This window comes from Anabrus simplex, chromosome 9 (assembly GCF_040414725.1).
Source record: "Anabrus simplex isolate iqAnaSimp1 chromosome 9, ASM4041472v1, whole genome shotgun sequence".
NCBI classification, from domain to species: Eukaryota; Metazoa; Arthropoda; class Insecta; order Orthoptera; family Tettigoniidae; genus Anabrus; species Anabrus simplex.
Window position 1 is genome coordinate 18309002 of NC_090273.1, and position 16704 is coordinate 18325705.

A 16704-nucleotide genomic window follows, 5' to 3' on the forward strand; every position below is an offset into this window, starting at 1 on the left:
AATCATTTTATTCTCGCTGAGTGAAATGGTAGTTTAGGGGAAGGTGCTTAGAAATTATGTATGTTATTGGTCCTGTCGAAAAGTACTACATAACAAAAGTTATAGAGAATACAATTTCCGATCATTTATGTTTTATTCAATTTTAAATATGATAAGAGTGGTATTTCAGAGTTGGAGGAAAACTAAATGCGAAAGCCTACAGTATCGAAAGCGCATAACATTGATCAACAATGACGTCACATTGACCATTGTTTGTTGTGATGCTCTGTGGCTCTTATGCTGCCACTCAACTCCGATAGATGGGATTACTGCTGCATACTGAGTATAACTGCCTGACTGAATATTGGCAGGAAATAGCTGGGGAGTTAGAAAACTTTCTTCTTTAGCATGCCATTCCTCTGGTTCATACATTTTCTGATACTGCTGGTACGTAACACACTGGTTCATCATAGTGTTCCAGCTATTCGATCCCTACTCTGACATGCTGTTTTGAATCAGCAGTGTGCACACTTAAGGCAGAAGCTCACTTAGTAGTAGCCAAATTAGCAGTGAAGTGGGGGGTTTCTCCTCTGACTTGGAGGGAAAAATGTGCCTCCAAGTCAGATTTTACCACCACCAGTGTAGTGAATTGAGATTTTCCGACTCATCGGGTACTTTTAGGAAATGGATTAATAAAAGGGCACAGTTTTTGCCCTGGGTCCCTCCACTATTCGACCCCGCCCCCCTTCCCGCCAAAAAGAGACAAAGAGTGTTCACGGATCACTGCTGTCTGCAGCTTGGTCATTCCAGATCTGGAACTTTCGACTGTTAGATCGGCAGAGTAGTACTGTTCGTTAAAAGCGAGAAAATGTGTGGTTTTTCATTTGATTGAGTATTTCATGTGAAAGCATTGCTTTTAATCGCGCCATTCCTACTGACGTTGTTGTAATGACCTATGTTCATTTCAGTTGGGAAAACCACTAAGATAGTGGATGAGGATGTACAAAGGCAGGCCATTATAATGAAAACTCTGCAACCTGATTGTGACTGATGGTAGGCAAGCGGACCTACCATTACAATGAAAATTCCCTAACCCAGTCTTCATATGAGAAAAGACGTTTGGTTGCGTTTCTAGGGTAACGTTAAGTGTTATGCAATTTAATACAATCTTGCTCGCAACGTGTACACTAACCTAGAATTCTGTATGCAATGTAAAATTCCATAGCGAAGCACGGGTACATCAGCTAGTAACATACATATTTGAGAAAAACATTTTAGGCCTTCCCCTAAACTACCATTTCACTCAGCATGAATAAAATTATTTTGGCCTAGATTGTAGTGACTTATTCCCCGACTTCGTACACCGATTTTGATTAAATTCTATTCAGCCGTTTTTTCGTGATGTGTGTACATATGTATGGACAGACAGAAATTATGGAAAATTAAAAAGTGCATTTCCTTGTTACTGTGGTCACGACTGATACAGAAATATCATTATTTTAAAATTCTGAGCAATGCACAAACAAAACTCGTATTTTATATATAGAGATTTCTGATACCATCAACAAGCATGACTGACGGAAACAGGCTGGCTTCAGATCTGAGAGAGGATGTGATGAACAAGTTCTTGCGCTAGCAACCCATATTGAAAATGGTTTTGGTAAGAAACTCATACACATGGCTCTTTTTACCTCTAAACTGCATATGACACAGTGTGGTGTGGAGGTCTTCTCAAATTCATCAGTGTCATTCCTTGTTTGAAGCTCACTAATCTTATAAGTAACATGCTGAGCACCAGATATTTCCAGGTCTTTACTGAGGATTCAAAGAGCAAAGTACATAAGCCAGATGATGGGCTTCCACAAGGGTCTGTGTAAGCTCCTGTTCTCTTCAGTTTGTACACACATGACTTACCAGCCAGGAAATTTATTTATACTGATGATATTGCAGTGTTTTTCTGAATCAGAATTAACACTTACCTCAGATATGAAGGAACTGGATAGTTACTTCTAACGATCCTGTCTCCAACTTAACCTTAAAAACACCGTTGTATCTGTGTTTCACCTCCGCAATAGATATGCAGATTTTAAGCCAACCATTACACTTGGAGGACAGATACTGCAACACACCCGAATATCTGGGAATAACATTAAACAGATCACTGACATACAAGACCCACATTTCAAATGTTGCTGCCAACACAGAATAACATACAGTACTCCAGAAACTAATAGGCATTTCTTGGGGAACTAGTGCTTCCATCCTTCGATCCACTGCTACCGCTCATACCAAAGTAATAGGTATCCGACTAACTCATTACTGATTGTATTTGTTGTACTAACACACACTGGCTTCCTATATTAAGCAATATACCGCAACTATCACTAAGGAAATCAGAATTGCTACTGAAGACATGGAAGAAAATTATAGCAATCAGTGCTCACCAATCCATGCAGATACATTAAGAGACTGAAATCTCAGCAACCATTATGACACACAGTGGACAACTTTCTCTGGAGCTCTTTCAACATCTCAAATGCCTGGAAACATTACTGGAAAGAATATTCTTCTCTGCCACACCATGAAATTGTTCGAAACCCATGTATTCAGCCAGCTGAGTTCCACCTTCCCAGGTGTCACTGGAGAATTCTCAATCAAATAAGGACGGATCAAGGCAGATGTGTGCTACACTCACCAGTTGGGAATGGTGGACTTCACCAAACTGTGACTATTGCAAGCAGTTACAGACAGAGTTTATTACTTTAACCATCGTACTTTGATTTTTATAATGGTCTGTATTGACTAAAATCTCTACTCCAATAAAAAAAATTATTTAGCGTATGGCTTATACAGACATAATCAGTAATATATATACATATTTACAGCTGAGAAACAAAGTAATTTGTGCTTCACAATTGAATATCAAGTTTTTCAATCCAACGTACATCATCTGGAAATACCAGCATCACCATAATAGGCTCGAATCTTACATTCCCTGATGATATGACGAATAGTCTGGTTTGGAGCTCCGCAGTCACAGTGTGGATTAGGTAGCTTTTTCCACTTATGGAGAGCGGTTCTGCACCGACCATGTCCTGTTCTGATTCTATTCAGGGCAGTCCAGGTCTTGCGTGGTAGGTGGGATCCACTTGGAAGTCTGGGACCTGAGAAGAAGGTATGAAAGCGCTCATCCATTGCTGCTTCCCATCTACTTTTCCACTCATCAAGAGATTTAAAATCCTTAGCATCCATGTTAGCACCATCACGCAGAGTTGGATGGCGTGATTTTAGTCTATTAAGATTCAGAAGTCGCAGGTCACTATTCACGGGTAGACTAGGATTTCTTGAGATCTTGTGGAATTCCTTCATAAGGGCACTAGATCAGCGTAAATCAGGTGGCATTATACCAGTTAGCAGTGGAAGCCAATGAACTGGAGAAGATCCTCAGGTAGTTCCACACAGTTTATGAAGGATGTCATTTCGAGACTTCAACTTTTGTGCTAATATACCTTAGTAACTAAAAGTCAGCCTTGTTAATTCTTAGAGTTGTTTAATCAATTATTTTCTATCACCTCATACACCGAACATGTTCCGAGGACTTACTGTCTTCTTCCTCAGCAGTTTTTCCTCTCCTACCAATTATCTCTTGGACCTTTTAACTCAATATTACACATCAAACACAAAAGTTCTAAACATCTCTTAATAGAAATCTACTATGTGTTATAATTAAAATATATCCTAAATGTCATACAAGAATGCTAAAACTACATTATTATATTTACAGTTTCCTTAAAATGTCATTGTTGTTTATTACCTAAAAATACAATCAAATTTATTAAAATTAGCGTCTCATGAAATTTTTACTAAAACCTTCCAATTCATAGATCATGTCAGTAAAATTTTCCTGGTATTTCCATCTGTCCTCAAAAATCCCTAGAGTTGGTAGCACTTTGCTCCAATTTGAATATGCTGTTATCATACATAAACATAATTGGCCTTGACCTTAGCACCAGGTAACATGCCTGTCAGCCGAACACTGATATCAGGATAACTATCTTTCTCCTTCATTTGCAAAATGGACAACAATTATTTTGGTACCCAAATGAGAAACTCTGTGAGTTGTACTATTTAAAATTTTAGTGTTTTCAAGAGCAAGTGAATATTCTGATCTTATGATCTCTCAGTATCTCTTTTTTATTATGTACATTACTTGTATAATACCTTTGCATTACCATACACTAAATAAATAATAAATGTCATTTTCCATCCAAGTAATAAAATCTATGGATCACCAGTTGTTTATATTCCTGTTTGACATGATTTAGTTCAACTGCATTCCACTGCATTTGTCAATTTTCAACTTGTTCTGTAGTTTTAAGATTGTGTTAATATCATTTAGTAATCCTAAATCTCTTGCTGAGCTTGATATCAAGCATATCTAAGGGCATTGTTTTCCCCCTTTTTAACTGTGATTCTTTTTCCAAGCATGTCCACAGATCATAAATGAAACTGTGAATTAAAAGAACCCGTCAAAAATGGGTGGTTCTGCTTTTTCTTCTAAACCGGGCCGAGTGGCTCAGACGGTTGAGGCGTTGGCCTTCTGACCCCAACTTGGCAGGTTCGATCGTGGCTCAGTCCGGTGGTATTTGAAGGTGCTCAAATACGTCTGGAATGTAAAAGAACTCCTGCGGGACTAAGTTCCAGCACTTCAGCGTCTCCGAAAACCATAAAAGTAGTTAGTGGGACTTCTTCTAAGTCGCTGCTTTATATCAAGATATTTTAAAAAACAATTCTCATTTATGAATATTAATATTTGGTGTTCCAGGTGGATCTGAAACCTTCAAAGATAAACAGGACTTCTTCTACCATGAAGTCCGCAAGTATCATCAGAAACACTACCATGAGAAGCTACCCATGAAAATCAATCGTGAAAAGTTATTGGAATCTGTGAGTAATACAGCTCTTTCAGGTTTCTGTTTGATATCTGAAACAATTAAAATAAATAAATAAATAAACATAAAGAAATTGTAAATCGATGTAATTTAAGTTTGTTTTCTATTCCAGTCAATGAAGGCAACGAAGGGCTTCTCAGTGAGTGACTGGTGTCGCAACTTTGAGATAACATTTCAGGGAGAGCAAGGTATGTCTAAAGCAAGATTATTGAAATTGTTGGCCAACTGTAGAGCATTCCAACTGTGTGTTAGATTGTTATCAAATCATTGTCTAAATTGAACTTTCCACAAAAGTTAACAAATAATGTAGGTGGGATTAGAAAATGTTATTTTTAAAATTATCTGGTTAAATTTAAAAATTAGCCACTCCAAATTTTAACTGATTAACATTGCTGACTGAAAAAAAAGTTAAGCACCCAGAAGTAACGATGCAATCTGAATGTAATTTGATACATGAGCACGTATAGATGAGTGTTACAATTTCCTGTAACATCTAGATAGACTGCCAAATTGAATTAGTTGTACTGCTAAAATTATAGTGGCATGTGTGAAGAATCAGAGAATTCATCAAACAATGAGTATCCCTTATAGTTATCAGCGCTTGACAAAGTTTGATAAGTTTGATAGGGGCCACAATGTGGATTTCCTTAGAGCTAGGTGATATTGTGCAATTTCTATGCACATGGTGCATTAAGAGGACACAGTGGCCCAATACTGGAACCAGTGGGGGCGAGAGGTTCCATTTGACCAAGACAAATAACATCTGGCAACTCCGTATTGATGAGACATAAAGCCAGTTATAAAAAGAATAAAAAGGTAGCCATATCTCATTTAGAAAGATGAAAAGCTCCTATGAATTATGCCATATCTCAAAAGTGAATTAGTATTATCATGTTTTCGTAGGTCCAACTAATTGACTGTACTTTATTTTTCCAATTTTTCTGTGAAATATACATCCCCACAGTGAGGTACTTGCAATGGATCTAAATTTAAAATGTTTGAATGGGAATATTATAATCATCATATTAACTGAGTCGCATCACACCTAAGTGTGACTGAGGTGGAGTTCAGCAGAAGAACTAACGTTATGAAATGTAAAAGTGATTTCAACTTAGTGGACCACTCAGAAGTAAACATTTTGAGATCAAAAATCACAAAATCAGATGTCCTGCCAGGGCCTAGAACGCAAGGTGACAAGAAGCAGACTCTTCTTTAAAATCTTAGTGGACTGATAGGGAAGAAAAAACAAAGAGATATCCTAATATTTCACAAGTTTGAAATGCTACTATTCTTATTTTCCATATTAAAAGGTAAATTTGTTTTCATTTTTCTCTCTTCAGTAGTGCTTTATGAATTTATACAACAGTGAATATTCTAGTGATATAGTGAGCTAAGAGACTGATTTTACAAATTGACTCTTGTTAATCCCAATTAGAAACGTATCTTTTGTTTTCACTCACTCAGGTTTTATTAATAATTCCAACTGTGTGAGTAACATTGAAAAGCAGTTGTTACCTCCAGTTGTACCAAATATTAACTAGCATTGAACGTAATATCAGATATTCCAGACAGGTGAATCATATCTTACTACTTTATAACTAAATATGCTGACCAAGATAGATTTATCTCATTTTTCAAATACGGCATACTGGTAATTTTCTTTTTTTCTTCCCCTGAAAAAATACTGCCATATTGTATATAGTTAAAGAAGTGCAATTAGTATCAGTATATAACATTAAAACATTAAACTTTGATTTAAAAAGTGATGCAGTTTTTAATTGAAGAAATTGCCCACTTACCAGAAGTTTTAAATTCTTTAGGCTTAGGACGGCAGCGTATTTGACTTGCTTTAACACTTGTTCCTTCCTTCCTTCCTTCCTTCCGTTACCTGTTTGTTTTGTAATATTGCTGGTAGATATTGTTCTAGTTCCCCTTGAACCCCACCAAACACACAAGTGTGTGCGGTACTTAACAATACCTAACAAGTTCTCCCCTTCATAAATACTTTCTATTTGTATTTGTATTTCTGTATCTCTCTTTGACAGGGCTGGACTGGGGAGGAGTTCGTCGTGAGTGGTTTGAACTTATATGTGCTGCACTGTTCGATGCTAGAAATGGACTGTTCGCAAGTTTCTCGGATAACCAGCAAGCTCTGGTTCATCCGAACCCCCGCCGTCCCCCACATCTGAAGTTGAAGCACTACGAGTTTGCAGGGCGTGTTGTAGGCAAATGTTTGTACGAGTCTGCACTCGGTGGTTCATATCGTCAGCTCGTGCGGGCTCGTTTTACCCGCTCTTTTCTGGCTCAGATCATTGGACTCAGGGTACATTATAAGGTAAGATTATAGATAACTACATCAATAAAATTATAATTTTACCTCTGCACTTCAGATTCTTGTCTCATGCTTTGTTTTTGTGGCGTGTGGAGTGCGTTGTTCTCAAGATCATTTGATTTTCAAGATTGTTTAATGGACTTGGACTTTGGTCAGAAAGGAAATTACAAGCAGAGTGAAAAAGGGATCAGAATTCTACCAACAAGTAAGAACACTTTTATGGGATGACATGATTCCAAAAGCGGCCAAGCTGATGATGTTTAACAGCTATTTCATACCAATATTGACCTATGGTATTGAAAGCGTGCACCATCACAAAAAGAGACTCGTCAAAACTGCAAGGATCAGAGATGAAATTTCTTAGATCCACCATCCAGAAGACCAAGATGGACAAGTTAAGAAATGAGGAAGTGAGGAAAGAAGCCGGAATAAAGACATCCATATTAGACCAAATCGGCATATCCAGACTACGGTGGTACGGGCATGTGATGAGGATAGAGCCTACAAGAACAGCCAGAATAAATTTGGAAAGACAGGTGGAGGGAAAAAGACCTGCAGGAAGACCTAAAACCCGATGGATGGACATGATCAAAGTTGATCTAGTTAACAGAGGATGGACAGTGGATGATATTTTCCATGACAAGTTGTATATGGACAGGAAGAAGTGAAAGAGGCTCATTAACAGTACCCGGGAAACTGAAACTGTACGATGATGATGATGATGATGTTTAACCCTTTCACTCCGGCTTAGCGAGTATGGTAGCATGACCCTCTAGACGCAAGCAGCGGGTAGTTTACCGAGTCTGCTTATGGGATACTTGTCTTGCTCCGCTCTGCAGTCCACAGTCGACTCCTAACAGGCAGAGTTTAAAAGTATTTTATTTGAAATATGACTATACTTTTAGCACTTTTCATCCCCCTCGCACAGAAGAGTTACGATACTCATGTTAAAAACAGCTAAAAACTGTTCAATCGGAAATTAGCTGCGTCGAACTTATGTTTCTACAGATTCAGGTTCTATGTTTTCAGATTTATTTTTCTGCTCGGTGGTTCAGGCACCTGATGTTCATCATCACTAGCTTCATCTTCAGTTGAATCATCGAAGAAGGCCAACTTTTTAGATGAGGAAGCACTAACTGGAGTAGTAAATGTGCCTGAAGTACAAGGTGTGATTGAAGTCGTTCTGTCACCAGAATCAGATGACAAATCACTATCATCGTCATCTTCTTCAATACGAGGGCAAGAGCTTCCTCTGCAGTATATCTTTCCTCCATCATCAGGCCTTTCACGATTTCAAAGCAATTGAAAGCTGATTCGAGAAGCACAAGCAAGTCAGCACAGCGGAGCATCTAGGCGCACCGGGCGAGTTGGCCGTGCGCGTAGAGGTGCGCGGCTGTGAGCTTGCATCCGGGAGATAATAGGTTCGAATCCCACTATTGGCAGCCCTGAAGATGGTTTTCCGTGGTTTCCCATTTTCACACCAGGCAAATGCTGGGGCTGTACCTTAATTAAGGCCACGGCCGCTTCCTTCCAACTCCTAGGTCTTTCCTATCCCATTGTTGCCATAAGACCTATCTGTGTCGGTGTGACATAAAGCCACTAGGAAAAAAAAAGAAAAAAAAAACATCTAGGCGCGAAGTGAACAGCACACCAGACACATTGCTTTCATCTTCAAACTGGTTACACCTGTCATCTGGTGATCATAGCTGTAACTATAGACTCCTAAGACAGCCACAAGAGACCTCCAATGCCAAAGTTTCCCAGCAGTCGACAGGCTATAAGGCATAGTTCCAATATGACTACTACAGCAGTCCACCGGGTGCACGGTACAGCTTCGTCCCGACTGCTAGAGCAGTCAACCGGAGCGAAAGTGTTAATGTACTTGGACCCTATCTGAAGATTCTTCTTCAATTTACACATTGGGCTAATCCCATATCTGTGAGTACAGGCTACAAGGTTAAATTAGATCAAAATGTACTGTAGCTTACACAATACTAAGTTCTGAAGGGTGAAGTGAATTACTTTTGCGAATGAAATTCTTTTATCACACAAATGTGCATATTGAAATTGAAGCTGCAGTACTGAGGCTAAGTCAAATGGAAAATATTAGATTTAAGTTACAAAACTGTTATTAAATGAAAGAATGATGTAGACTGACTTGAACTGCTCCATTGTGACGTTAATATACAAACATTTGAGGTTAATAGCTATTGTTGGGGAAAATTGCTGGACTTAATTAGTAATTGTTAACTATTATGTAAAATTTAAGTTATGTTAAATTATTAAACTGAAATGTTGCAAGGCAGAGCTATCACTAGATGACTCAAGATAGAATGATGCCACCACTACCAAGCATTCCCAGCGAGAAGCATTCCGGTATGATGAAACACGAAACTAAACAGCAGGTTTATGTGTCCAATTAGCGTACATGATTAACCTAGTGATGTTTATTAACCAATCATATTACAATTTCCACGTTTCCACTGGGATTTTTGCCCTCGACGAAGTTTTGGAAATATTGCAATATAGTGTAACCAGAGGTTTCAGGAAGAAACATGTACGCGGGTCCTACAGATTGTCCCACAAGCCCATTAAACAATCTTGAAAATGAAATGATCTGAGAAAAATGCACTCAACACATCACAATTTTCGTTTGTCCATGAAAACCTGCAACCTGTTTTCCAGTCATTGACTAGTTCAGGGATGGAATAAATGAAACCCCCATCTTGTGGCGAAGATAGGAATTGTGCTGGCTGCCGAGACCTGGCGCACTCCTCTGGGGCAATGGTTAATGACTGACAGATGAAATGAATGCTATGAAATGATAATGGCGAGTGTTGCTGGAATGAAAGATGACAGGGAAAATCGGAGTACCCGGAGAAAAACCTGTCGCGCCTCTGCTTTGTCCAGCACAAATCTCACATGGAGTGAGTGGGATTTGAACCACAGAACCCAGCGGTGAGAGTCCAATGCTCTGTCACCTGAGCCATGGAGGCTTCTTTGGTCTGCCCATCTGTTTGTTTATTTGTTATAAGATGACAGGAACTATGGTGTAACAGGATTTTTCAAAATTGTGCATTTAAGTTGTGGGATAGCCAGGTTGTGAGTACGCTCTATCTCAAATGACCCAAGAGACAAAGTAAACAAAAGAAAATTGGAAATGTGTTGGAACAGCCTTCTTTATATATGTAATGTTAATTTGTGCATAAACATTGTGTGTCCATCATCTGATTCTGTTTAACTTTTTACTTCAGGAAGTTGTTAAGTTTCAGTTCTTAATCAATACTCGTGCATTAAAGTACATTTTGAAAGGGGCGAAGTGTCAGCCATAGGAACTGCCATTGCACTATGTAGCTAACATCCAACCCAGGTGCAGGAAAAAGTCTCTGTTTATTGCTGTGTTCTTGGCGTACTGGCGAATTTGGTTATTATAATTTATTTCTTGTTAATATTCAGTAATGTGGCATTATGAATTAAGTTGGTAGTCAGTCTTTGTTTTTGTTTTCACAGTTTAATTAATTGTTGTAAGTGCAAAGCTTCTGAGGCTTTTACTCACAACCTCAACTTTCATTCACTGTTTGCTCAATCTCATAATTATACAAAACATTTCTGCATGAGTTAGATGATGACATGTAAATAATTAGGCCTACAACTATTGTCATCACTTTATAATCTGTTCGATTGTATTGTCTCATACCATAACCCTAAGTCATATTAAAACAAATATATGAACATTTTTGTAAATTTAATGCATTAATACTACTACAGAGGGTGGTCACAAACAACGTGAACCAGGCAGGTATATGGGCATTGTGTGGCTATTTCTAGCCGAGTGCAGCCCTTGTAAGGCAGACCCTCCGATGAGGGTGGGCGGCATCTGCCATGTGTAGATAACTGCGTGTTATTGTGGTGGAGGATAGTGTTATGTGTGGTGTGTGAGTTGCAGGGATGTTGGGGACAGCACAAACACCCAGCCCATGGGCCATTGGAATTAACCAATGAAGGTTAAAATCCCCGACCCGGCCGGGATTCGAACCCGGGACCCTCTGAACCGAAGACCAGTACGCTGACCATTCAGCCAACGAGTCTGACATTAGAAGGTTGGTCATGGTGATAAATAATTTGAAAAAAAATCAACATTTTGCGCCGTTGTCATTATATCAGGTGCTGAAGTTAGCCAATTAGATCACTCCACAGGTGAATTCTTACAGGCTTTACGAGGTGGTGTCGCTAAATCTACACATGGCTTAAGATCCGTTTTAGAGCACCCATCGAAGATAAAGAACTTCGCCAGGGGAGTGATATCATGCTACGGAGACACCGCCTGAAACCCACGGTGTGTTTCTGTTTGATGCTGATTTCTTAGTATGGCTCAAACTGGTCTAAGCCACTTGCAAATTTAGGAACACTGCCTCACAAAGCCCATTTGAATTCGTCCTCAGAGCAATGTGATTCGCTAACTTCAGCAGCTGATCAAAGCTCGTTTGAATTCGTCCTCAGAGCGATGTGATTCGCTAACTTCAGCAGCTGATAAAATGACGACGACGTGAGGTATCAGTATGACCAACCCTCTAACGTTCATGGTTCAAGTTGTTTCCGACCACCCTGTATATTTTATTAATGTCACATATTTACTACCTTTTAATGTGTACTGCGATATTACATAAAAATCCAGGCCCTAGTTATGACATTCCTAAGAATGAAAATTACTGTCTGCCATGATAAGTTGTCTCATCTCTACCCAGAGGTCATCCATTGTAGGATCAGAAAACTGTCATGCTAGGAACACTTCTTACCTAAGACTAGGATGGTATTCTTTATTGACCCCCAACAATCTTAGGGTTGAGAGGACGACTTGAAGCCTATCTAGAACAAGACAGAGGACATGAAAGAAAAGAGTTTAATGTGTGCCTGATAAGTACGGTACTGCACTGTGCAGAATCTGTCGCTGGGTGGATCATTGGTAGAGCATCAGCCTCAGGATCCCAAAATCATTCCCAGGTTCAAACTCAGCAGAGGCAGTCAGATTTTTAAAAGGGGGGAAAAGGTTCATTCAGTACTCTGTGCCATGCTAAAGATCTCTGGTGACATGCTGGAGGTTTACCCCACAAAATTAATTTAAAAGCTGCCACAGATCACCTATTGGAGATCTATTTCTTTGTCATCTGGTAGCGTGAAACAAAATGTCAAAATTGATATGCAGGAAGCTAAAATTATATCAAACTGAAATTCTTGCACAAGGTAGCTAAGGCATCATCATCATCATCATCATCATCATCCTCTCGAGGGTATGATAAATTAACTTTGGTTACTTTTCTTTGCATTTAACTTTCTTTGTTTCCAAACTTCCTTCATTTTCTGAGAATGTTGTTCCTTTTGCTTTTGAGTCCATTTTCTTCTCTCTCTGAAATGTGTTCTGTTTTCTATCGTATCTATTTTAATTCCAGCGTTTTTCATATCCTTTTCAATTACAGTGAACAACGTTGGATTGGATTTGTAACTGTTCAATAACTTGAAGATTTGTTTAGTCTATTGTTATTCATTCCATAAATGTGTCCAAAAAACTGGACTCTTCTTTTCCTCATTCCAGTTGTCAGTTTTTCAACTTTTAAATATAGCTCTCTGTTTGATCATAATCTGAATTCGACATTGTTGTTTCTTATAGGTCCCAGTATTTTTCTCAAAATTCTTCTTTCAATTTTTCTAATTTTTGAAGATCCCCAGTTCTTGTAAGTTTAAGAGCTTCTGCTACATATATAATTTCTGGCTGAGCCACTGTTTGATAATGTCTTAATTCAAGTTCCAGGATAGAGATTTCTTATTGTATATATCTTTTGTCATATGAAACATCCTTTCCATTTTATTTACTCATAACTATAGCATTATTATTATTATTATTATTATTATTATTATTATTATTATTATTATTATTATTATTATTATTATTATTATTATTATTATTATTATTATTATTATTATTATTATTATTGTTGTTGTTGTTGTTGTTGTTGTTGTTGTTGTTGTTGTTATTGTTGTTGTTGTTATTATTATTATTATTATTATTATTATTATTATTATTATTATTATTATTATTATTATTATTATTATTATTATTATTATTATTATTATTCAGTTAGAACTATACCCTGGAAATTGTTGGACAAAGACTACAATGACAACTGAGTCAATCTTGGACTCATAAATTACATAAAGATCTCAAAAGCATGAATCTCTACCGTCACATGACCCACAACTGGAGGAAATGGAGCAACTGGATCCACTTGGCAGGACAAATGCTAAAGCAAAAGAAGATACTTCTGCAAAAGCAGAATGATTTAAAATAGATGTCAAAACACTTTCACACGCAGTGTCCATGTGAACTAGCCAAGTTATCCTTTTGTCTTATGTTGTCTCTTCTTGTCTCTCTTTTCTGTTGCTCTACCCATACTTCCATTATTGTGTTCTTCCTTGTGTCCTTAGCTTTTCTACATATCTAGTACTGTAATTTTACATTTTAATACTTATAAATACAAGTATAATGAAAAATAGCATAACAATCTCCACCTATAAGTGAAAAAGTAACTTCTCAAGTTAGTTTGCAGTATTTTAGCTACAGTTTCTAAGAACTAATTGATCAAGATACTTTATAAACATATGTTCTTTTAACTGTGAACCCGTGCTTCTTATTTTGTATTTGATTGGCCCAAAATGTCTCTCATCATGTCTGTTATCATTTATGTGTTACAGTACTTTGAACAGGATGATCCTGACTTGTACCTGAGTAAAGTTAAATACATTCTGGACCATGATGTTGAGGAGATGGACCTCTATTTTGTGGAGGAAGAATATGATTGCTCAGGTCAGCTCATTAAGGTAAGAATGAGTTACTATTGTAATCATTCAACTTGCATTTTTCTTCTTTTTGAATATGTGAAGTATGATATCCCGAATTGAGGATTCTGCTAAACGAAAAGTATTACTTAAAAAACACAGGGTAGTTGATAATTTTAAAAAAGTATAATTTTGTTTTATTACCTTCCTCAGAGTTCTCAAGACTGCACAAGGACAAATAATATGGTTAGACAATGGCATATAAAAGATAGAAAAATAGTGATGATATGAAAAACAAGACAACATTGTTACATAGTGTATAAGTGATTTCATAAAATTGCAACAGATGGTATAATCTGGGATGCCCAGCATTTTGCAGGTCTTTACAAGAAGGGTTGGAATTGTTCCACAAGCACCCACCATCAATCTGATCCCCTTAATATGTTCAGGGTTGTATTGATTTTTATAGCAGGGTACTGTGGGTTCATACATGGCCTCCTCCTCATTGTCAACCTCCTGTGGCTGCTCTAAATTCAGTTCAAACCTCACAGTTGGATCTAGTATATTGCCAAGTTTTGAATCAGCTTTAAAGGCTATGATATTCTTACACATAACGTAAGTCATTTTTTTCCTGTATTGTCAACTTTGAACAGTTGTTGATTTTTATCAAAAATACAATACTTAAAAGTTTATTCTTTAATATAAAATTAGAGAAATGTGTTTTGCACCCCTTGGATACATCTTCAGCCTCACAGTGTTCGAAAGTTAAAAGGTAAATATACAAACATACTAAAAGTATTAAAATCTATATCCTCAATTACAATCTATGATAATCTATTTAAATGGTGTTTCTTTTCCTATTTTCATTGAAGCACATTTGGTAACATACGCGGGCAAAAGGGTTTCGATCTCACTGTGGCGCCGACCGTGGTTACTGTCCAGACTTTTCCCTGGCACAGCTTGGACTGCTGCAACATTACAGGTCATTTTGAGGACATCATTCAGGAGCCAGATCCAGTTATTATAATGACCTTCACCCTTAAGAAGTAGTTTACAACACGCTTGATATTTGATGTCTCGGAGCTCAGGCCTAACTTTACAAGCATTTGTACAATTGTCCCTGGTATTTAACATTTTTTCAGATCTTACTAATTTCACTTGATGCAGACAGACGTCACTTTCCTCATCCAAATTGTGGGAGTTAGTGATGTATGGGTTTGCAGAATTTTTAGAGTTCTCAATCCATTTAGTTGTTGGAGAACAGCTTCCCATTTGGCTCTAAACAAACTGACCTTTACACTTTTTTCAACTGCTCAGGCCTCTAGTTACTAACAAGTATGAAGGAAGCCAAAAATTCAGGAGACAAAGTAATGGTTATTTATGTGAATAGTGCATCAATTGCACGCTACCATCAATTATTGTATCAAGATCAAATAATCACATTCATAAGTGGTTGCAGGACAGGGCAACCTACTAGAAGTTGTGGCCCACCTGGTGGCCATAATCATTAACAGATCGAGTCTGTGGTCTGTCACCATGGTTAACTGGTTCAAATCCTCTTGCTGAACAAAAAAGTTCACCATCAGAATGTTGGTCAGTAGGACAGGAGAGGTGGTGGTATTTCTAATCACTAGATTGCTTACCAAAAGCCTGGATTCAATTCCAAACTTCTCCACAGTGTTCAAATGGAGCAAAGGTGTATGACGCTGTTGATTACGATTTGTCTGTTGGATGGAGATGTTCAGCCTTGAGCAGACCTCCTGGTGTTATTTAACAGAAGTATGCTATGTGCCAACACCAGGTTTCACCCCCTCGTTACCTCATCATCTTCATCATCATCTCACATTCAGACACACAGTTCGCACATCGGTGACAAATAGGAAGAACTGCATCAGGCGAGCCAAACGTGTTCTTGGATGCTCCCAGCACTAAAAGCCATACAGTAATTAAATAGTGTGACTGCTAGATTACAGGTAGTAATTAAATTGCCTAGCTGAGGAATATTTTACATGTTGTCAGAAAATAACACATATTTTTAAAACTATACAAGTTACTGCATATTCTCAGGGTGATTTACCAGAGGAACGTTTTAAAGTGTATTGAACTCGCTCCATGCCCACTAAACTGCACTGCCAGCTGATTTATCATGGTCACATTCCATGATCTCATCTTCTTTTAGTACTGTCAGTTCCTCCTTTGCATGATTTGTTTCGCTCCCCGTACTCAAATCAACTGAAAAACTACTAATACTACTTTCATCTTGCTGTAAAAGTCCACTTTCAATTTCATGACCTGTCAGTTGACTGCCTATATATCGCCAACGTCAGTTACCACCCACTACAAGCAGTGAACACATATTCCTTATGGAAATAATATAATAACTGCCTTGATATAATGTCACCCCCACCTACTGCCATGTGTTGCACAGTGTTATAAGTGTGTTCAGTGTATCACTAACTGGTTTAAAATTACCCGCAGGAACCCAGAAACCTTTTCTTCGAATGGAAACATGGCTGTTATCTGATCCTTTTACGAATGTGATCGGGTTGAGTGTGCTACTGACCATCGTTACCTGTAGCTCATTATCTCGAGTGGCATGTTGCCGGGGAT

General features: G+C 37.9%; 1 protein-coding gene across 1 annotated transcript in view; it reads left to right on the forward strand.

Moving 5' to 3' along the window:
• LOC136881078 (apoptosis-resistant E3 ubiquitin protein ligase 1) overlaps window positions 1-16704 on the forward strand; it is a 413531-nt gene that overhangs the window by 375032 nt on the left and 21795 nt on the right. Inside the window, exons 10-13 of the mRNA XM_067153696.2 lie at window positions 4805-4926; window positions 5044-5119; window positions 6977-7266; window positions 14011-14136. Coding sequence (XP_067009797.2) covers window positions 4805-4926; window positions 5044-5119; window positions 6977-7266; window positions 14011-14136 — 614 coding nt within the window. The remainder of the gene's footprint in view (window positions 1-4804; window positions 4927-5043; window positions 5120-6976; window positions 7267-14010; window positions 14137-16704) is intronic.